This window comes from Rhea pennata, chromosome 2, assembly GCF_028389875.1.
Source record: "Rhea pennata isolate bPtePen1 chromosome 2, bPtePen1.pri, whole genome shotgun sequence".
In the NCBI taxonomy this organism is placed as follows: domain Eukaryota; kingdom Metazoa; phylum Chordata; class Aves; order Rheiformes; family Rheidae; genus Rhea; species Rhea pennata.
The window spans coordinates 130,865,128-130,888,773 of NC_084664.1; the positions used below are offsets into that span (position 1 = coordinate 130,865,128).

The window sequence follows — 23,646 nt, forward strand, 5'->3', positions numbered from 1 at the left end:
ACAGTAACTTTTATAGAAATGATATTCTTCAATTAAACATTCAAAGCATGAAACCAAATCATGACTACATAACTTGACTACGTCTTAGACTGTTTCCCAGCAAGTTAACTAATATGTGCATTTGAAACCCGAATTTGTGTTGTACCAATCAATCCAAGTTCACAGATTCACAAATATTGCTTAACCTTTCCAGTTAACTGAGATACAAACTTTAGCTGCAAAAACATATTCTAATATTCTTTATCTTTGTTCAACAGAGGAGAAAATTTTGCTTTAAACAGGATGTGTGCAGGATAAATTTCGCTTCTAAACTGCAATAACAAGAAGCTTTAAAGTAAATCAGACGCTGTAAAGTAATTCCACAATGCCTTGGAAAGAACCCAAGATTGCCGGTACCTAAATATATTCTCTATTGGTAAATGGAGCTGCCACCCTCTAAGTGAACAATAACTATATTCCCCTGATAACTCCACGGAATACTCCATGAAACAAGTTTTCTCTCTGATAAGCCAAGGGATGGAAATTGATTTTCTCTGGAATTGTTGTCCATTAAAAAACGTGGAGGATGCTAGAATCCTGCTTTAAACAGCTACCTGGTGAAATTTTATTTTAACTATGACAACTTTGTTTCTGAAATCTTATTTCACCATTTTTCTATGTCAGGTATAAGAAATTATTTTGTATCACAGTACAGCTATGATATATAAATGTATTATTTAATAGTGAAAGGAGAGATCTATAACAACAGAACCCCAATATCTCAGACATTTTTATTTTGCTCTTTATTGACATTGTAGGTGAAATACATTCCTATACGAAGTGTTCTGAGATAATCTGAAAACAGAAATTTAAAACTGACTTCATTGTGAAATTCAAGGAGATTTTAAAAGTTTCAGAATAATAAGCATTTAAATTTTATGAACATCTCAAATGGCATTTCTACCTGTCCATGACAATTTTCTGTATTTTTCCTGGTGATATTCATTTTGAGATTCTTTTTACTAAAGAAACCATGATATCTGGATTTGTGTCTCCATTTTATCTGTGTCAGGAGGCAGAGACCATAAACTCTGATTGTTTTACTTCCTTCTTCTCAAAAGTCTACTTTGAAATTTATCTCATTTATGTTCGACGAGCTGTGGCACCTTTAAATGGAAGACATTATATAGATGATCTATAATAATGTACATTAACACTTTAATTACTTCTAAAATTGACAGTTTAGACCTTCATTTAATCTCAAATTCACAGGAGTACATCAGAATGTAATGCAGATTTAATGTTTAAAATCTCAAAACCCAGAAAAAACAGAAGAAATAAGGAGTGTACGTTATTATGTGCTACCTGTTTTTCAGTAGGAAGGCCTGCCACGAACAGGAATACATCTGGTCAGAAATCCCCTGTCTCTACACAATCATGAACCCATTTAATTAAATATATGTTTTTAAAACACTGAGATTAGCCAAGGTGCTTATTCATAATTTACCCTGACAGGAAGTATAAATTAGCCATTTATGTTGCTGCAGTTAAATTGTTTCCACTACATTAACTAGCTCAAGCTTCTCTACTTTGTAGTGCAATCTGTAATCCAGACAGACCCTTAAACCTATTTTAAAAGGTATATATCAACTTAGATTAATTTAGTAATCATTCTATATACATCCATAAATATACTGGTTCCTAAAACGCTTAATATATTTATCTTGTCTGAACATCCATACTCATTTAAGAATTACTAAGATCTTTAGTAAGCCAGTATTTTTAAGAATATCTGTAAAGGGGACAATACCAGTTTCACTACGGTGATACGGAAACTAATTTAATCAAAAGAGTGTAGCTTCCTTAGGATCTAAAGAATATAATTAAAACAAAATAAACAAAACAAAGCAAAATAAAATAAAACGGGTATTCAAAATAAAATAATTTGATACATACTGTTAAAACATTTGAGAACACCCACACTGAGCTTTCAAACTTACCATATCAAATTGAAGATATGGTGGCCTTGAATATATGATGACCCTTGTTTTACCTTGACAGAAGAAAAAGCAGTCCCTGTAAGAGTTCCAGAAACGTGGTCTGATAACCTGAGTTAATTGGGACAGTGAGAACCACCAGAGGCTGATATGGCCAACACATATCTGCACATGAGCTCATCCTGCAGCAGCTACGGGAAATTCACAATGAACCCGGCCAGGAATTGTACGTTAGCCCCCACCGCCCACGCTTGGACTTCGGTGTCAGAGGAGGTGCTGCACACGCCAGCCCCAGCCACTGAACAAGGAGTCAGGCAGCTCTGCAGACTAGCTAAGCAACCAGAGCATACATCTCTCGTCGTTTTGGTTGCCTATGTAACTCTTAACCAGACTACATTATTGAGAACATGCTCAGTTTCGTACACGAATACAGGACAAACCGGATTTTCTTTACATAAGAATTTTTGAAAAGAAAATGTCTTATACCTGAACCAATATAGTAGTTAAATTATGCTAGCAGTTCTTAAATCAGTGCTAGTCTCAAGTAGACAGCCAAATTCACAACTACTGTACTCAGCTGATGCTGATCACGGCACAGATAGTGCTCCCTGCAGTTAGGGTCACCTCCAACTTTCCATTTCAAGAACTGGAAGTCAGCTTCCTACCGTGACATTTTTGGACCAGATATTTTCCATGCGAGACAGCTAGGTCTAGACGGCTCTCAATTATTACAGAAGGTTCAGCTAAAACTAGTCAGACACTTCTGAAATTTAGGCTAGAGAAAATACATTCTTTCAACCATATTAACTCAATATTAGAATCCTTTTGTTGAGCCCTATATTTTACTGTATGGTTTTAATATTTAGCCTGAGATAGGCATCACCTCAGAGACATGACTTCCATTGTCCCCTAATAAAGGTTGCCCAGATTTTAAACTTTTTTTGGAAAGAAAAGTTGTGCTACAATTATGTTAAACCAGGCAGCAAAATACTCTGAAGAGACTTCACGAGCATACTTTGTCCCAGGTACACAGGCACTGAAAAGAATAGTTTTCTCTACTATTGTTACTCTTGAATTCTAGCAACTGTTGCTATCAACCACACTAAGCATAGACAAATTTTCTTTGCCAGGCTGTAGATACAGCTCTCAATCATCCATCAGCAGAATCAGGTCAAGCAGGTGGCTTAAGAGTGATGAGGAGCACTGCGCAAAGCAATGAGACACAGGGGGACAAGAGAAGAAGCTCATGAAGCTGGAGCTAGCTCATGGGCTAACAGCAGCGGGAGGAAAAGGTAAAGGAGGAAATACAAGATGAGGGGACATAATAAGGTGGGAAAGAGGACATGGTTGGGGCAGGAGAAGAATCATGAGATACCAAGGAGTAGGATAAGGATAAAGAGAGTGGGAAACCAACAGCAGGAATTGAGAAGTTTTTTTTAAAAAAAATGAATTACAGAAATGGACCAAATATGGGTACAATTCAGACAAAAGGAAGACACTTGGTGGTTTGAGAATTGAAAGAGGACATATAAACAGCATAGGAACGTGTGGGGTGTTCAAGCACAAGGAAAACTGCTAATGTTTCAAAAAGGAACATAAACATATGATCTTAAAATCATACAACTTAGTCCAGTTACATACTAGTCGCTATAAAACCACAGTATTATAGAAAAATAAATGAGTCTTGGGATATCTGTAACAAATTGCTACAAGAAAAGAAAGTAATACAAACAAAATTTGTATTATTTCAACATACCTACATGTCTATTCAGAGTGTAAACATCTAGTACCTGGGTCTTTGCTAATCTTTTCCTTTTAATTAACCACATTTTTGCAAGGGCATGAGCAACAGCAGCTCCTATAGTTTCAGCAGTCTCTCACTGAAAGAGAATGACTACCGTGGTGACCATCACCGGGGCTGGTTGTCTTGGAGGGACAACGCTGCAATAATCTGATCCTTTCAACTACAAGCATCTCACTGTTAGTAAATTTATATCTGCCTGTAATTGTAGTACATTCAATTTTTCTTTCCAGACATACATCATATTAAAATAAGACTGTATATATTATTCTAAGAACATGTACATATACCAACTCCTATTTCTCACCTTGTGTATACATCCTTGATATAAGAAACCTGACACTGGCCTTTGCACTTTTCTCATTGTAAACTTCAGAAAAATTACCTAACAATAATTTCAGGCAACTATGACCTGAAGTGAATTGTGCCAATATTAGATGCACACACTGTTAAATTTCACTGAAATTAATGAAAACCCAACTCTGTCGAAGTTCTGGATATAATTAGTATTTACTTTGATCTAAATTAAATTACACCTTTTGAATTAACAGATGAAACACAATCTGCTCAAGTATGCTTCTACTGGAATATTTGTTTAAAAATATTGCAATTGGCTCTGTGTATGTAACGTTCAGAAAATGCTTGTTATATTAACTTCAAAGAAAACAGAATACAGACTATGCAACACGAATTTTTGCTGGATTTCTTCATCTGCAGCCCAGTAGTCTAAGATTACAGTGCAAGATAAAAGTACTTGTACAAATAAATATTTGTATTATGAATGGCATTTATATCACATTTGAATTGTCATTTGCTAATTAAAATATTTTAAAATGCTCTACATTTCAAATGGCAGATAGTTGTCAGTAGTGTCACTTAGCTTTACGCTTAGGAGGTAGCATTACAACGCAAATCTAGGCATTCTTATGCTGGCAGAACTTGCACAGAGCAGTACGACTGAACACACATTAGAAAGGCTTCTGCTTTAATGCCTAATCATTACTGGCAGCTTATGGAGAGCAAAACTCCATAGATGAGAGATGAGCTCTTGGGCAACATATTCTGTTTTTTCTCTCCTTACTGGCAGATGCCTGAACCCCATGAGAGAGAATAGCTTAAACCTACTTGAAGGTAGATTAATTAGTAAATTACAATACCAATATAGTTGGTAGATCACTGCAAGTTTTTCCATTCGAACAGAAATTGGCAGATAAAGAGAAGTCATGTTCAAGCCTATCAGTATCCAAACCTGATGGGCTTCCAGACACACTTTAAAAGTAGATTTGCAAACATATCTAGATTTTCCTCTTAGAGATGTCATAGTTTCAGGGGAAGAGGTTTTTCCCTAGTACATTAATGACAGTTACAAATTCTAATAGCCATCTCGAGACTATAAAGAAAAACACACTCAGAACACTACTAGGAACAGTCATGTGTTTTCTGCTCGAAGAGACAACAGCACAGGTCTAGTCCTCCAGCTATGTAACAGGAACAGCTGTACCAGGAACAAACTTCTTTGGTCTTGGACACTGTTTTACTTCTTTATGATCAATATTATGAGAAGGAAAATGTCACACGAGCCGTGTTCACCTTACTGCAAGTAAAGCACGATGGATATTATATTAGTCACTCTAAAGGACCCATTTGAACACAAAAACATGACAGGAACAACTGAACATCAATTTATTTACCTGGAATATAAAAGGGGATGCATACTGTATAGTTAAAAAACATCTAGTAAAAACGGGTTCAGGGCAGATAAGTAATGGTGCTGATTTGCAAGTGTGATAATATTTGGCATCGACGGAAAATAGTGTAAACTTCTTGGCACATCAGGTGAAGAACAGTTTAAAACACACGCTTTTTATCTGTACGATATCGCCATACTTCCGCCCAGAAGAGGCTGGCGAAACTCCCCAGAGAAGATTCAAATAAATTACATAAATAGGAGCGGGGCCGGGCGCTTCGCCGGCAGTCCGTGCCGTGCCGTGCCGTGCCGTGCCGCGCCGCCCGGCCTCACACGTCGGGGTAGCCGCAGTAGTAGACGGCGCTGCTGGCGTCCGACACGGCCGCCGACACGGGCGCCGCGCCCTCGGGCGCCGGCAGCCCCGCGGCGTCGTGGCCCGCGAAGGGCAGCCCCAGGTCGGGCTTGCAGGCGAAGTGCAGGTACTGCTCGAACTCGGTGCGGTCCACCTCGCCCAGCAGCTCGTCCTGCGGCAAGTGCTCCAGCGGCTCCCGGCACTGCGCCGCCTCGGGCGGCGGCGACGGCTGCCCGCCCGCCGGCGGCGGCAGCGGGCGCCCCGGGCCCGGCGGCTGGCACACGTGCCCGTAGTAGGCGTGCAGCGGCGCCTGGCAGCCCAGCAGGCCCAGGGGCTCGCCGGGCGCCAGGGGCCGCCGCAGCGCGCCGCCCGCCGGGCTCTCGGCCGCCGCCGGCGCGTACTCGGCCGCCGCGTGCGGCGCGTAGCTGTAGGGCCCCAGCGCGCACTCCTCCTGCAGCGCCGCCGCGAAGAAGGGCGCCTCGCTCTCCGCCGCGTCCAGCGGCGACGGGTCCGGCGTCGGCAGGCTGTAGCCGTCGAAGGCGGCGCCCAGCGGCGCACAGTCCCGGTAGTGGCCCGCGCCCGGCCCCAGCGCGCCCGGCCCCGCCGCGAAGCCCTGCTCGGCGTAGGGCAGCGCCAGGCTCTCCACGCACATCCTGCCGCCGCCGCCGCCGCTGCCCTCGCTGCCCAGCGCCGGCGCCGCCGCCTCCGCCAGGCCGTGCTGCAGGAAGCCGCTCTCCACGCGCTTCAGGCGCTTCACCTGCTTCCGCCGCCGCGGCCGGTACTTGTAGTTGGGGTGGTCCTGCATGTGCTGCACCCGCAGCCGCTCCGCCTCCTCCACGAACGGCCGCTTCTCCGCCAGCGACAGCGCCTTCCACGATTTACCTGCGCCCACACGCACCGTCAGAGCGGCACCGCCCGAACGGCCCGCCGCGCTCCCGCGCCCGCCGCCGCCGCCTCCCGGCCCGCGCCGCCCCGGTGCTCCGCGCCCGCCCCCGCGCCCGCGCTCACCCAGCATCTTGCTGAGCTCGGCGTTGTGCAGGTCCGGGTTCTGCTGCGCCAGCCGCTTGCGCTCGTCCTTCGCCCACACCATGAAGGCGTTCATGGGCCGCCGGATGCGCGACTCGCTCTTGCTCCGGCCGCCCGCCGCCCCCGACGGCGCCGCCTCGCTCTTCACCTTCGCCTCGCCCAGCGGGCTCAGCGACTCTGCCCAGGGGCAGGGGCCCATGGCCGGCATCATGATGGGCAGCGCGCACCGCCCCTGCGCTTGGTCGTCGCTGCTGGCATAGCCCGCATCGGGGCTGCTCATCTCGGGACGCCCGCGCCGCGCCGCGCCGGGAGCTGCGCACGGCGCCGCGGGACGGGCTCGGCGCTGGGACCCCGCGCACTGCGGCCGCTGCCCGCGCCGAGCCCTATTTGAGCAGCGACGCGGCCAATGGGGCCGCGGGGGCGGCGCCGCGGGAAGGTGGCGGCGGCGGCTCCCGGCGGCGGCTCCCGGCGCGGCCCCGCGGCCCCTCCCGGCGCGGCCGGCACCTGAGCAGGTCGCGGCGCCGGCGCGGGCGCCGCTGCCGCCGCCCCGCGACTCCGACCTGTCCCGCACGAGAAGCGGCCCCGTGGTGACAGCGCGGCGGCGTAGTGCGATTCAGAAGGAAAAATTCCTTCTCACGTGGCTGCCGCTGACCCTGGTGATCCCGGGATCACGGCTTGCCCTTCCCCTTCCTCTGTGATCCACCTTAGCAGATCAATTTTGTTAAAGCGCGTCATGTTCAGATGTATCAGCGTACATAGATGTGGAAACGCAGTGAAGACAACACTCTTCGCTTTCCAAAATTATTATTTTCTAAAAGGGCCTCGTTGTTTTGTGAATTATTTTTATTACTCTCCGACTTCCACGATTGTCAGGGTGCTCCTGATACATGGAGCCCTCTCCACTGTGCTACAATTCTTCCCTTTGAGCTTTCTAGTATTTGCTCGTATTTTCAGTCGTACCAATAACCCTGTTTTTCAGTACGTCGGAAGGTATTCTATTACTGTATCAATTTCATGCAGAATGAATGCACATAAAGAGATACATCCTAATGCATCAGAAGTGTATTTTGCGCATAAAAGAACAACCGAGCGATCTGCAGCCCTGGGCTTGGCTTGGAGTGCATTTGTTGTGCCATTTTGTTACCTAGCATAACCACCCAACCTGCAAATATCCATGCCTTTAGACATGACGTTCTTATTTATACAAAAACAGTAGGCAGCTACAAAAAAGGGGGGAGGAGAGAGAAAAGAAAAAGAAGGAAAGAAAGAAAGAAAGGGAAAATAAAGAAGTAGGGAATCGGCTTTGGCTAGTTCAATTAACCGAGCAGTTAGGAACGACGCCTTTTTTCCTGCAATGAACAGTTATTCTGTCAACTTTTCTGCGCCTGATACCTCGGCAGGACGACAGAGCTCTCTGGATGGTGCTACCACCTGCACTGTATGTATGTATGTACATGTTCCATGTATGTATTACTTGGCGGGAGCATCAAAATGCTCCGGTCGGGTACCGAGGATGTGAGCATTTCCCCAAAATACTCATGCTGTAGAGGGATTGACTTTCTTTTCTTGACAAATACGGGGATTATTTAAGGCATCTTACAACTTCTTGCCATATACGTCTATGTTTCATTTGAAGTTAATAATTTAAAAAAAGTGTGTAATTCTTTACAAAGAGCGACATTTAAATGAAATATTTAGTCGTTAATCTTCCATATGAAATATGTAGCTATGAACCTGAAGAAAGACTACAAATGTCTGCTGGAAAGGAAAGGGTCTGGGGTTGGAATACACACCCGAGGAATGAGGAAGGCCAGTGGTCATTTAATGATAATGATGTCATTTTAAGTTTGACAGATGTTATCGAAATCCATTCACACAGAAATTAGCTGAATGTGTTTATATTAAAAGCCCTTGAACTTTAGGAAAGAGTAACTTCGCCACTTTAGCTATTTTGGGGGGAGGGGAGAAAGTGTATTCTTTAAATACACACTTCTCATTTCCCCTATTTCCCCCAAACAGAAAGATACGTAGCCGTCCCCTTCCCTGTTGTGAAGAGGAGTAGGTCTTTAAAGAAAATGTGCTCATCCTCAAGGATAGGGGAGGAAGTCTATTCTGCAACTTTGCAAACTTTCAGTGGGATGAGTAGATGAGTCTGGAGCCGGATTACGCTACTCTTCTCCTATGTCTGCAGTGGGATCCTCTCGTTTCCCCGGTTTGACCGTGCTCTTGCACCTTCCCGAGTCGCCGTGCCCGGGGTCCGTGCTGCTGCGACGGCTCCAGTCGCGGAGGGGCGGCCGGGCAGCGGGACGAGCTGGCAGCGGCCCGGAGCGGCCGCGGCGCCGCCGGGAGGACAGCGGGCGGGAGGCGGCAGCAGCGAGGGGCAGCGGGTCGCGGCGGTGCCGCGCAGCCAGCCGAGGTCACACCCGGAACGGCGTCGGCTGCCCCTCTCCGGAGCGCCCGCATGCTGCACGGAGCGCTGCAAAATATTTGGGTTGGAGCTCAGCGGCTCATGAACGTGCTGCTCAGGAGGAAGAGACGAGCAACAGATCAGACGAGTCAGACCGTCGCTGGAGCTACAGAGCTGGAGTACCTTTCGGCGAGCTGCGGTCACACCACGTAACTCATTCACACCACGCAGCTCGTAAAAAACTTGACAGCATTAGTCAACAGGGCTTTATCTCATAAAGCAGCTGTAAATCGGTACACGGCGAAGACCGAACATCATCACCATGAGCAGCTTCACTGAGTACTAACAATTTCCGATCGCGAAAAATAGAAATTAAGAACAACAAAAATAATATAAAAAAAGATATTGGGAGCGGTGGCAAATACATCACAAACTGTCTCCTCAAAAAAATAATAAATAAATAAAATAAAGTAAGTTTCAGAAGTCCTATACTATGAACATACAATTATATACAGTCTCCAGTCTTGGGTCGCCGAAAGTGCCTATAGAGTAGCACGACCCTTGAACTGAGGTCCCGAGTGAGAATAAGTCATCAATTACTGTTGACAGCAACGGGGACCAGATGGCTGTACACAGTTCTTTGACCAGACAGACGAAACAAATAACTTCTCTTTAACTTGCATGACTGTCAGGGCGTTCACAGCCTGTCATTTCGCAGTCTAGGAACTGCTTGTTCCCGCAAACAACCATTTTATTTTTTTCGGAAGGTTTGTGGTTTGAGGGTTTGGGGGTGGTTTTGTTTGTTTGTCTATTGTTTGTTTTTTTCCCCAAGCCAATGAATAAAACCAAAAGTAGATTCAGCAGATCCAAAGATAAATCATTCACCTAGCACCAGAAACGAGGAGAAATATATGGATGGTTTTGCTCTGGGCCAAAATTCAAAAGATTTTAATTGAACTCTTGCTTATGCCACGGGCCTCATGTGAGTTCCCGAGTAAATCATTCAGGCCGGAGTAGGTAAACTCAAGTTGTATCAAGAAGTATCAGTCTCCTAGAAGCCCTGACTGACCAGTGCAGTAACTGCGTTAGATACAAAGATATTTACTATGTTTAAAGAGAGCCTCATTTCAAACACACAGAAGGTGAGAAAAAGCATTCTCATTTTACAGATGGGAAACTGAAATAGGGTGATTTAAGGTCCAATCTTGTAAGCATTTAATTAGTCAACACAGTAATTCTCTGTTTAACGTTAAGCATACACAGACATGTAAGTAGTGGGTTCTAAAGTCCTGCCCATACTTAAAAGTTACTCGGTGCAGCAACGCAGATAGTCAGCCACAGTCAGACCCTCGTGCATGCTAACATCTAAGTAAAAACGTGAGGAAATATCTGCGCTGAATAGCTGGACAATTACAACTAAATTTGACGTCAGGTCTCAACGAAAATTAAAGCCCTGAGGCTTTTCGAGGAACTGAGGCTTTTAGACTCTCTGTCAGGCCTCGATCCCATAGGCAGGACTCCTCACGGGCCAGAAACAGCAGGCCGTGCCGGGTGGCAGGCAGAGCCCTCGGGCCCCCGCGCGGAGAGCCGCGGGGGAGGCCGGACAGGACCCACCGGCAGGTTACCGCAACCCCGCGGACCCTGCACAGGCCTCCCCGGCGCCAGCGGCCATTTCGGCACCGTGCTGCGTTCATTTAGACTTGTCACAAAGTTGCAAACGACCTGTCGGTGTCGCCTACGCTAGGTCTTCCCCTGCTGTTTACACCAGTGCAGTGGAACTGTGTATATAAACTTGCTCGAGGATCACATATATAATGTGATAATATAATTATCCCTTCCTGTGTGGCTTGCTGTACTTCCCAGTAGTTTCCCATGTAGATATGCTAAAAGTGGGACTTTTATACGGCCAGGTAATGCAAACTGGAGGGGCAGAGAAGGGAATGTATGTATTCCAAAATAAGAACACAGATGTCATATAAATAAATAAAATCTATCTACAGGAAGAAAATCTGCAGCAGATTTCCATGCTAATTTCTTCTGCGGATTACTCTTTTTCTGTGCTAGGAGCTTGCACAACTTGAAAAGCATATAGCTATCAGAAACGGAGAAAAAAACCAATGAGTTAATGTTGTTTTTCAGAGCACAAGACTATTGTTTCCTGATATTTCCAGTTCTAGTTACTCTCTCGAATAGCGATTGTGATCTTGTGATCTTTTTTTTTTTTTTTTTTTGCTCCTGTCCTTTTCCTCATCATCTGTCTTGTACAGACAAGCCTTAAACTTCTTTTTTTTTTTTTTTTTTTTTTTTTTTTTTAACTTGTTTGTTTAAATTCAACACCTCGGTCTATTACAAAGGCAACCTTCTCTATGCGAAACCTTTTTCTGTCTAGGCTAGACCTACTTACTTTTCTATTATACATTTACTTAAATGGCTACAGAAACAGCACAAAAAGAAGAAAGCTCCTACGACTCCAGTGCGACCACTGTGTAAGGGCGCTGACTATGTTAGGAATAACCAGGATCAAGGACCATCTGAAACACGATAAATCAGCTTATTCGTAAGGGAGGTGGCAGGAGGGCTGAATACCTTTTGCATGAAAGCAGCCTCAGGAAGCTGTACAGAGCATCCAGCGTCACTGCGGTAACTGCCCCGAAAGAGCTGCCTTGCTAACACTCTTGTTTAACTGGAGACTGGATTTTTGGGGTAAAGTTAGAGAGCAGTGGCACATCCGCCTACACGGCTGCCCTACACTGTAGTAGATAAAATGAAATATTTAATATTGCAAAATCTCCCCTTTTCCAAGCTCCTACGCTTTCCCCTTTCCTCTTTATGGCGTTTAAACCATTAAAAACGTGACACTGCCCAAAAAACACATATTTTTTTGGTATAGAATAAACCATGACCACTAAGAAAAGAGTAGGTAAGATTTTCAAGGAGACATTTAATACATGTAACCTGTCAGGAACATAATGGTAGTAGCAGATCTCGAGTCTGACGGGATGGCAGAGTGAAGATGCATTAAGGCACCTTGATGTGTTGCAAATATTTTACAGCTATCGCCACAGCCTCCACACCAAGGGCTTGCAGGGCTCGACCGCCAGAATCACTCTAGACTTTTAGAATAACCACTGCAAAAGAAAAATAGCTCCATTGTGGGCTCCTTTCTGAACAGTTGGTTTTCACAGGTACTCACGAGATGTGAAGAGGGCTTGAAGTTTTCACAAGGGCTATAGGTCAGCTTTGGGGTATAACAGTTATAATCTGACAAGTTGCCTCGGAAATGGGACCTGGATAGGGTTTTAGAAAATTTTCCCCTGAGTATATTGGCCCAATCCATTTTAGAGAAGGTTCAGACAGTGCTCACTCACAGGAAGAAAAGAAGGAAAAGCTACACCCCTGCTCGAGATGCACACCAGAAAAACAGTATTTCTTGTATTTCAGTAATCAAAATCTCTAGATGAAGGTTAAATGTGAGATTTGCATATCATGAATTATTGAGAATGGTAATTGGACATTTGAATTGCAAATACATTTGTACCGTACACTGTTTGGTACAGGACTGTTCCGCTAGTTAACCCTTCTTCCAAAATCTATATATTTATTTAACACAATTCATTGACAACCATTCCAGGTATTATTATAAATAGTAAGTAGAAATCTTTCAAACTTTATGAACTCGCCTACACTTTCAAAGTTCGCGTAAGCTTTCAATTGCTTTAGAGTTTGGAGCGGTGGGGCAGGCGGAAGGGGAGAGGATGGGAGTAAAATCTGCACGAACTGAAAAATAACAAGAGATTGTGGTCAAACTTGCCAAAAGCATAATAATGATTTATTCCCCCCCCCCCTAAAAGAAATGATTTTCCTCCAGAAAGTCATGAACGTGCAAGAAAAGGGTAAAACGAATTTAATTTAATCCTGGATGTTAAATCTGTATAATAGAAGGAAACCTCAACCAACACAAAAACACTATCTCTCATGCACAATTTAGTCTATCTACGCTTAGTAATGTCATAAAACTACTATTAATAGCCCGTAACACCAATGAACCCTTCTCAGTGAGGCTCCAGATATTTTACTGTATACACTATACTATGGGACAGACCGCAACATACTCATACCATCAACAGAATATATATAAAAATTGTTCCACAGCATAGTGTCACAAAGACATCTCGCGTCTTTGCTCTGAGGTATGTCATTACCGAATATATCATTTCTCCCGCGCAGAGAGGGAACAGGAGTGCAGGGAGTGGTACGTGCGCGTTCTAAGTACCGTGGGAGCTTGAAGACTATTTGAAAACTAAAACAGGAGGATTAATAAACTAGAGGGTACACTGTTCTACAGAACAATAAGAATTTAACCGTATTTAATTCAAGACTCGCTAATAGTATGCAGTTACGTATTCACTTTTTGCTAAAATATCTTGTTTATGCTACGACTGAAACTCATTGACTGGGTCATGCCCAGCTTGTATCTGGGTCTGTGTATGCTATTTTATCTTCCACCGATAAAAATAAAAGCCTATTTAAATGTAATTTAAAAATGCAACCGATCTAATTTCCCTTCCTGAGGAGGTTAATCATTGGGCAGGTCTGCCACTTCCACCTCTGCTCCCTCCCCCCAGGATTCTGGCGCGCTCCTTTTATCTTAGGAAGTAAACGACCTAGATGCCTATTCCCCTCTGATTCAACACAACGAATTCATCACTCCCACTTCGCAGCTTGAATCGGTTCTACCATTTAAATGAAAGTCTTCCCCCCACAGATGTTTAAGGGCAAAGCACATACCTGTCAGTCACAAAGGTATTTCGACCTATAGTCAAAATGGAAGAGTACAACATTAATTTTTAAAGGAATTTCTCCCCCAAAATGTAGTTTTTAATGTATTATTGTGATTTGATGTTACAGCAATCTAGCAGTGGTAGTTCTCTGGTCTTCGAACGTTCATGACTGAATTCTTCATCAGCTTTGAACCCTGATTCACTGGTATCATTTTCCACAGAATAAACTTGGTATCTCCTACTCCTCTGCAATGAAAGCATTCATTGAAACACGAAATACATTCTGTCCAGGGAGCTGCTTCATTTAGCACTTATTCTGACATTTGAGCAAAGTATTATTCTTAATGTGATCATGGAAACATTGGATACCACTGAAAAGATCACTGAAAGCACTGAAATACTCAAATCCTAATGTAATTCAGTCAGAGTTTTCTTATCTTCTTTTCACATTTCAAATAAAATAGAGTGTTTAATTCTTTTTAATTCAGTCCTATCAATCAATCTTCTGAAAAGTCACTTATTAAAGTTTAGAAAATAAACTTTGGAGTAACCCTGAGTAAACAGTTTCCAGCAACCAAAAATTTGTTCAAAATTTGAAAGAGACAGGTGGAAGGAGAAAGGGATTATGACCACAGAAATACACTTAGTTGTGAAAGCCCTTAATGAAAGGGACTTCAGGAAAATGACTTGAAACAGACATATCATCCTTTGTATGTCTACTGCTATGTGGGGATATCACGAACCAGTTTTATTATTTTCCCTTTATTTGTAAAAGTGCAAAATTAGTCTGTACAAACCCAACATATAAAAAACCCAGCATTCTGTACAAGATTACAAAAGCATAAGGATCTCTAACAAGATCTCAGAAATTATATTCCAAGTATATAGCTAAGATCAACGTTTAAAAATTCCACAGTAGGAACAGTTTTACATGTCGCTGTAGGACAGAGATGGCTCGACCTGCACTGCTCAGAAAACAAGACGGTAGGTCGCGTTTTCAAACCTCGAGTAAGTCACTGATACCCTGTCAGTTCTCAAGATTCAAATAAATTACATAAATAGGAGCGGGGTCGGGCGCTTCGCCGGCAGTCCGTGCCGTGCCGTGCCGCGCCGCCCGGCCTCACACGTCGGGGTAGCCGCAGTAGTAGACGGCGCTGCTGGCGTCCGACACGGCCGCCGACACGGGCGCCGCGCCCTCGGGCGCCGGCAGCCCCGCGGCGTCGTGGCCCGCGAAGGGCAGCCCCAGGTCGGGCTTGCAGGCGAAGTGCAGGTACTGCTCGAACTCGGTGCGGTCCACCTCGCCCAGCAGCTCGTCCTGCGGCAAGTGCTCCAGCGGCTCCCGGCACTGCGCCGCCTCGGGCGGCGGCGACGGCTGCCCGCCCGCCGGCGGCGGCAGCGGGCGCCCCGGGCCCGGCGGCTGGCACACGTGCCCGTAGTAGGCGTGCAGCGGCGCCTGGCAGCCCAGCAGGCCCAGGGGCTCGCCGGGCGCCAGGGGCCGCCGCAGCGCGCCGCCCGCCGGGCTCTCGGCCGCCGCCGGCGCGTACTCGGCCGCCGCGTGCGGCGCGTAGCTGTAGGGCCCCAGCGCGCACTCCTCCTGCAGCGCCGCCGCGAAGAAGGGCGCCTCGCTCTCCGCCGCGTCCAGCGGCGACGGGTCCGGCGTCGGCAGGCTGTAGCCGTCGAAGGCGGCGCCCAGCGGCGCACAGTCCCGGTAGTGGCCCGCGCCCGGCCCCAGCGCGCCCGGCCCCGCCGCGAAGCCCTGCTCGGCGTAGGGCAGCGCCAGGCTCTCCACGCACATCCTGCCGCCGCCGCCGCCGCTGCCCTCGCTGCCCAGCGCCGGCGCCGCCGCCTCCGCCAGGCCGTGCTGCAGGAAGCCGCTCTCCACGCGCTTCAGGCGCTTCACCTGCTTCCGCCGCCGCGGCCGGTACTTGTAGTTGGGGTGGTCCTGCATGTGCTGCACCCGCAGCCGCTCCGCCTCCTCCACGAACGGCCGCTTCTCCGCCAGCGACAGCGCCTTCCACGATTTACCTGCGCCCACACGCACCGTCAGAGCGGCACCGCCCGAACGGCCCGCCGCGCTCCCGCGCCCGCCGCCGCCGCCGCCGCCTCCCGGCCCGCGCCGCCCCGGTGCTCCGCGCCCGCCCCCGCGCCCGCGCTCACCCAGCATCTTGCTGAGCTCGGCGTTGTGCAGGTCCGGGTTCTGCTGCGCCAGCCGCTTGCGCTCGTCCTTCGCCCACACCATGAAGGCGTTCATGGGCCGCCGGATGCGCGACTCGCTCTTGCTCCGGCCGCCCGCCGCCCCCGACGGCGCCGCCTCGCTCTTCACCTTCGCCTCGCCCAGCGGGCTCAGCGACTCTGCCCAGGGGCAGGGGCCCATGGCCGGCATCATGATGGGCAGCGCGCACCGCCCCTGCGCTTGGTCGTCGCTGCTGGCATAGCCCGCATCGGGGCTGCTCATCTCGGGACGCCCGCGCCGCGCCGCGCCGGGAGCTGCGCACGGCGCCGCGGGACGGGCTCGGCGCTGGGACCCCGCGCACTGCGGCCGCTGCCCGCGCCGAGCCCTATTTGAGCAGCGACGCGGCCAATGGGGCCGCGGGGGCGGCGCCGCGGGAAGGTGGCGGCGGCGGCTCCCGGCGGCGGCTCCCGGCGCGGCCCCGCGGCCCCTCCCGGCGCGGCCGGCACCTGAGCAGGTCGCGGCGCCGGCGCGGGCGCCGCTGCCGCCGCCCCGCGGGACAGGCGGTGCCTTCTGCGGCGCCGTTTGTAGCGGGCCGGCCCCAGCCCCGCTCTCGCACTGACAGCAGGCCCAGGCCCAGGGGACGTCAGCGGTACTGTACGGTCGTGCAGATACCTATGCGTTACGGACCCAGGCAGGCAGAGAGACAACACTGACCAGAAGAGACGCACAAGAGACGGAAGGAACATGTTATTACCGACGGCACCCAAATACCGCCTGTCGCCCCCAGGGTAACAAAGGATTTCTCTTGTAGAGAGATGTGCAAAGTAACTTGGTAAGAATAAGCCAAGTTTTTAACTACGTCGCACATTTCCATTTCCTACTTTTTACTACAGCCTTAGTGTGTCTTGCTTTACAAAGCCGAGAAACACACAAATGTCATTGTAAAGTAGAACTGCAAATCCGTATAAAGTTTACTAAATACGTTCTATTCTTTTCCCTGCTTTGTAATGAAGTTCTTCGATACTTGCCAAAGGTGCAAATGTATGTAACATATGCTCGCTTAGTTATTATTCAAACTGGGCTTTGGAGTACCTACTATTACTTTTCTTTGGTTTTATGTTCATTATGTGCACAGAAAAAATATTCAGGATTTCTCTGATTTTTTTGAAGTAGAGAACTGCTACCTGAATAAATAAACTGTATCTATAAACAGATACTTGTAAAAAGTCTGTCACTTACAATAAACACAAATTCTACCTTGGTATCACTCAACTCAACTTATGTTCATTTTGCCATACGAACTAATGTAAAATACAGCGTTTTCAGAAGTGCTCTGATTAATATTTGCATTGTTATGTGGTACTATTAAATGCATCAGTGCTTACTTGAGAAACTGCTGAGCTTTAAACTGAAGATCAAAGAGGTTTATTTGGTCAAGGACACCTTTGTTTGGACAACCACTTCAATCAAATAAACCAATATTGTAAGAATTCTCGCTGAAATGAAAGGAATTAAGTCGGGATCACCATTAATGTATTCTAACATTGTATTTCCTGTTTCGTACAACACAAAAAACCTGTTCCTTTAAACTTGACAGCCTAATAGATTTTTTTAAAAAAGAAGAACGAGGTGATGAACTGTACTTGAACAGGATTAACTCTGAGGATTATTAGTCTCTGGAGAATTCTCAAGAGAATTCTGCATTCCTGCTCTTTCTCCCTATTCGTCTGTTACATTATAATGAAGTGATATATTTCCAAACTTAAGCTATCTGGCATTTATCTCTATGCAAGGACTCGAAAGCATTACCAAAAGACTAGGAACAGCCTAAAACCAAGCAAAGAAAGCATCTTTTCTTCCCTGTCTAAACACACACTTACCTCCAACAAAACAAGAAACAGCAATTCAAAGTGCGGTACTTTCCTTTTTTTCCCCCTCTCACGGCAGAAGTTGTAAAAATCAGTGGAGCTGAAAATAATGTTTATATACCTATATAACTGTACGCTAATTGCATACTATTCTATAATAATATCGTTTCTACAAACCTATAATGCATTATGCATTTAAAATTGAATGTAAAAGAAATACAGCAGTAGAGATTCTGATTGCAAAGCCAAACTCTCATCATAGAATCGGTTATACTAGTGAGGAACGCCTGGCAGGAATTAAGTGCCTTTTCAACCGTTTTAAATCACACTTCGTTGGGATACTACCTTAGGGCATACATTTTTAAGGTTGACGGGCCAGGTTTTTTTACTCTTGTTTATCACTTTTATTTTACGGCTGAGGCTTGTGACATTTCCCGTCTCGACGTGCTGAGGACGTGGAACCCTTAATCCTAGGCCAGTTGCCCAAGGATGGGTCACATGCCAATGAATGAATGATACCCAGAGCAAATTCTAAATAAAGCACAATCCGAATCTTTTCGGAAGTACAATCACGCAACAGGAAAATATATGTATCTTTTTTACTGCACAGAACAGAATACTCTGTTGGGCAGAGAAAGCAAGATAACTTACAAGCAAAACAAAAAGAAGGCAACAACGCACAGCTCTAACGAAGTCGATATATTGCCACCCACTTCCAGTCGGTTCCCAGGTACTCTGGGCTCATTCTGTATTACTCTGGCTCAGGCAACACTGATCGCCTAGGAATTTAACAAGCCGAACAGTGTATTACCTCTTATACGAGACGATCTTGCTGAACTGTCAACCCATCCCTTTTATTCTATTAAACAGAGGTATTTTCGTGAGCGAAGGGAACAAATCCTGCAAGAGCTAGCACTGAAAAGTTCTGCAAATTAAGGAAATGCTTACCAATACATTTTGCAGCAATTTTGGGGTTGACACTTCCAGTAGAAAAGAAAATGCTTTTTTATTTAAGGACATGAGGTAATAAACTAAGCAAACTGCCATTGACTTCGGGAAATTTGTGCAAACTGTTTCTACAGCTCATTGATCTGGGACCAAAGAAAGAAAGGTGTGTTTTGAATCTAAGCCGAGAAAGTAAAAGCTCCCTGGTTTGTACAGAAAATGCTGGCAGTTTGTGACCCTTTCAGTGCCCCTGCTGTCATAAATAGATTATTTAACTTCTTCTCTCGCATTCTGTGTGGCTGTTTAGACACCTCTCAACTGTAACTTCAAACTACTTGTATCACACAACACTGACCCTGAGTCAAGTTTTGCTCTTTACTTACACCCCATTTTCCTGAAACATTTAGCAAAAAGCTTCTTACGATGCTTCTGTGTATAGGAAACCTTCATGGTTGCACGAATCCTGGGGTCATTCGTTAACTTTCCCAACCTAACAATGCTGCTGAGAGTTCATCCTTCTGATTTATTGACCTTTTAAACCCGTCAGCGTAAAGCGTGGGGGCGCGGAGCGGGGATCCTCCGGCGAGAGATGTGTTTCTATTTCAGGTCCATTACAGAATGCGGTGTTGGAAGTGGTGCTCCCAGCGTTATCAGAGCCGACCACAAATGCCACATGAAAAGCAGCAAACATCCGGAGGGTTTCCTGCAAATCGAGCAGTTTCTCAAGACAAGAGTCTCTCTCTCTCTCTCTCTCTCTCTTTTTTAAACATGTATTTAAAGGCAACACGCTTTGCCTCTTTAAAGCGACTCAAGACCATTCAAGACCATTAAATGAAAACAGCGCTGCCCAAAAAAACATTGCATCGTGCAAGAATCTTCCCCGTGAATATTTTTCTGGACTGTCGCATTTCGAAAGTGCGTGGATGACCGAGGCAGTGGTCGGGAATCAGTGTTGAAATGAAATGCATCAGTATCTGTATCTGTATCTATCTGTATCTGTATATATTCCCTTTCAGAAACTCTAACTACAGCTGTCGAAGCGACATTAAATACTTCACAGCAAAGTAATAGTCGCCAACATTTAAAAAGTCACTGTTTCTCCTGCATCATTTTAAATGATAAACTCCTGTCTAGCAAAGGTACTCAGCACACACCGATCTGCAGAAAGCTTTCTGCTCATAAACTATACACAGCATCCAGAGCGGAGCCGCTTCAGTGGAAACGCGTCCCAAGCGCTGGGCTTGGCAGCTCTGCTCAGCAGACAATAGCCCGGGGAATAGCCCGCTCCCGAACAATAAGCTGCCTGCATATGTGCGCGGCTGAGTTGAGGTGTGTTAAGCAACGGTGCCCCCGCATTTCAGCACTGAAGTGCGCCCGGCAGGGGGGAGAGGGACGTGCGCGATTCCCGCTCCGAGGTAAGAGCACTTCAGCCTCGCCGCGGACGGGGCTGGGTTCCCCCGCCGAGTCGCCGCCGCCTTGACCGGCAGGGCGAGTGCGACGCGCCCCCCCGCGCCACCGCCCCCCGCGGCCGCCGCGCTCCGGGCAGCGCCGGCGAGGGGGAGCGCGCGGCCCGCCGCGCCCGCAGCCCCCGGCGCGGGGGTCCTCGCCCCGGGGCGGCCCCGCCGCTCACGCCGGCGCTGCCGCCGCGCCGCCCGCTCCCCGCCTCAGCCTCCGCCAGCCGGGCCGACGGCACCGGTCCGATCGCGGCACCGATCACAGTCTGAACGGAACCACCGAGAGGTGCCATTTCCCTGCACAGGGGCTCTGGGCTCACCCCCAACCCCGGGGCAAACGCAGGGATCGACCCTGTCCCTCTCCGCCAAATGCAGCCTCAGCCCCCGGCTGTGCCGAGCGCCGGGAGGAAGGAGAGTCCCGCACAACCCTGGTATTATGCTCATCCCTTCTTCTCGGTGCTAGGAAAAATACATTCTATACACATATAAATACACATATATCTTGTCATCTGCCGTTCTTTGAAGTCCACAGAGCCATGAACCATGTCTGTGTCACTTCCTCATGGAGAGTCAGAACAACTCCTCTCTGAAAGAAATGGGTTTTCACTAAAGTTATTTAACGTCTGAATTAATGCTGAATCCAAGTTTTGCACATTTTGGAGGACCACAGGCGCAAGGGAGAGCCTCCAGCTCGCTTTATCCAGCTAGATGTTAACTCTACCATTCACGGGACTGCTCGGGCTTCATTTTAAAGTGTCAGTGATACCTTCCTTACCCCAGTCTGAAGAAATGACAACAGTTTGACTACATAAGGACATAAGGAGGTCCAAACATTGTATGGTTTTGGTGTCCTTCAGTTTGGGACTAAAAACAGTACAATATCTAGGGCCTGGGAAGAATCCCCCTCCATGTGAATTTCCAAGAACAGAAATCCTGTTAGTTTTCATTCTTCAGTACATGCAAGCAATTAAAAAAATGCTTTATACAATGCTGGAACCATTCCAAAAGTTCAGGCATCTGAACTGAACACTTTGGGCTTGCCTCTGTGTTTACACTGGTGTAACTCTTGTACCAATGGAGCTACTGCAAACTTATTTTAATGTAAGATTTATTCTGACATACTGGATGTTAAATTCATGACTTAGGGAAGTACAGTTCATCTAACTATTATTAAAAAGCTGATCCCAATTACACTGGAGTGAAATAAATTTGCTCTCTGATAGCACTCAGCTTCTAGAGTGTGCTTCATTAAAGTGAGAAGAAGGAATGTAATAAATATTCTCTACACTATGGGCTATAGTATTATATACTATGCTACTATATGATAGCCTTGTAGTGTTAATTTATATACTACTTTGTTTAGTAGGCAGTAATATTTCACAGTAGGTAGTAATACTGTTACATTATACAGATGAAAATGTAGCCGTGCCTGGAGTTCAGCTGAAGTACTGTCATGCTAACTACTTATCATCGCAGAAGAGCTGGTCTAGCATTTTAGCATATGTAAATAATCCTACTGAAGGCAGTTTAGCAGAAGTTATGTCAACAATACTAACAAAATTATTAAATGATAATGACCACATTCAAATTTCAGTGGCTTGCATTTTGATAAGTAAGATCAGAATGACAAGTAAGATGAGAAAGAACGTAAAAATGGATCTAAACCTTCAATTATACAAACTGTTCAGTTTTAACCTGGAGAAGCTTTTTCCAAGTTGGATACTATAACACAATTATTTTTCAAGAAAAACTCATTGTTGTCTGTGTTCCAGAGGTGATAAAATGTCAAAAAAAAAAAAAAAAAAAAAAAAAAAAAGAGTTTCTGCCACATTTCCTGTCCAGAAATAAGTAGTTGCAATGTTGTCTGAAAAAATGTATGTTCTTACATGATTAAAAAGGACATTCATTATACCTTGACTACAAGGTTTGGGTTCTTTTGGGAAATCAAGACATCAAATCGTTTAGGGCTGTAATTTTAAAATTAGCCCCATGGAAATGCTCTGCATTTTCATTTTATCTTTGTGAATACTTTCAGGAATTCAGTACACTACAATTTCTGAGGTCTGACATGTATTTCAATAATTGAACTTGAAAAGGAAAAAAAATAGAGGACAGAAGGTTTGGGAACTGAGTTTTATTTCTTGATAGCTGCAAGTGTTTCGACTTATGATGTCTATGTTCCTTGGTTATTCTTGATACATACCCAGAGTTTTAATTTTAGCTTGTTAATTATCATTCCACTCGTAGTTCCATTGAAATATGTTTTGAAGTTACAGAGCATAAGAAAAGCACTGTGGCACACCATCCAAACCAAAACTGGTTATCTGAACATGTTTCTAATGAATACTATTTCCCAAATACGTAGCAATTTCACTGGCAGGTATCTGCTCACTTTACCGTGTGCACAGTTAAATCTGCCATTTCGCTAGCTAGAATCCATTTATATTCAATGTTCACCTTTGACTTCCCCTGAGCAATGAGAGAGAAGGGAACTTCAACCCTCACAGGATCATGCCTGACAGAGGTAACAACTTTTTTTTTTTTTTTTTTTTTTTTTTTTCAGTAAACTGCAAAAACTTCCAAACTAATTTAAGCGATAAAATATTTTGATCTTGGGCTTGAGGCACGTTTAGAATTATCTAGCTGCAGCTCAACATTCACATCTATTTTACTTCTTTGGATCGTTTCTGTTTGAATAAAACCACAGAACTGAAAGTCCCCTTTCCCCCTGTTTTGTCCCTTTAACATCACCTTTTTATCTTCACAACACCCTTTGAAGGGTATTTACTGAAAGGATGAGAGGGCAGTTATCACACCCAGTCCCCCCCCCCCCCCCCGAAAAAGAGGAATTTCAGTAAACTTACTCAGTAGCTAGATCAAGAACTAGAGATCCTTACTCCTACTGCAAACAACCTGCAAGATCTAAGGCAATTTCTACCCAGTTATCTCCAATCAGTTTACTAATTCTACTAAGATAGGATGGCTGTTTAACCTGGCTGTAGATGTTACTGTCATGAAAATATTAAATTTAGAATCTTTGCTTCAATGATAAATGTAATGACCTTTTTCAGCTATTACAAATCCAGTCAAATCTTCTTTAGGAAAGAGGTAGTTCAGTAACTAGCTCTACTGTGGTTATAGTCCTCCATCATTAAAGTTTGGAGAGGTTTGAATTA

The 23,646-nt window shown here is 45.9% G+C and overlaps 2 protein-coding genes across 2 annotated transcripts; both read right to left on the reverse strand.

Moving 5' to 3' along the window:
• Positions 1-782: 782 nt before the first annotated feature.
• Positions 783-7,191, reverse strand: LOC134137426 (transcription factor SOX-17-like). The gene is made up of 2 exons (XM_062570358.1): positions 6,825-7,191; positions 783-6,698 (listed from the first exon to the last, which is right to left on the reverse strand). The coding sequence occupies exons 1-2, from the start codon at positions 7,120-7,122 to the stop codon at positions 5,794-5,796; spliced, it is 1,203 nt and encodes a 400-aa protein (XP_062426342.1). The 5' UTR covers positions 7,123-7,191; the 3' UTR covers positions 783-5,793.
• A 6,914-nt stretch (positions 7,192-14,105) lies between these two features.
• LOC134136414 (transcription factor SOX-17-like) lies at positions 14,106-16,554 on the reverse strand. The gene is made up of 2 exons (XM_062568223.1): positions 16,188-16,554; positions 14,106-16,055 (listed from the first exon to the last, which is right to left on the reverse strand). Exons 1-2 carry the CDS (start codon positions 16,483-16,485, stop codon positions 15,151-15,153), a joined length of 1,203 nt encoding a protein of 400 aa, XP_062424207.1. The 5' UTR covers positions 16,486-16,554; the 3' UTR covers positions 14,106-15,150.
• Positions 16,555-23,646: the final 7,092 nt, after the last annotated feature.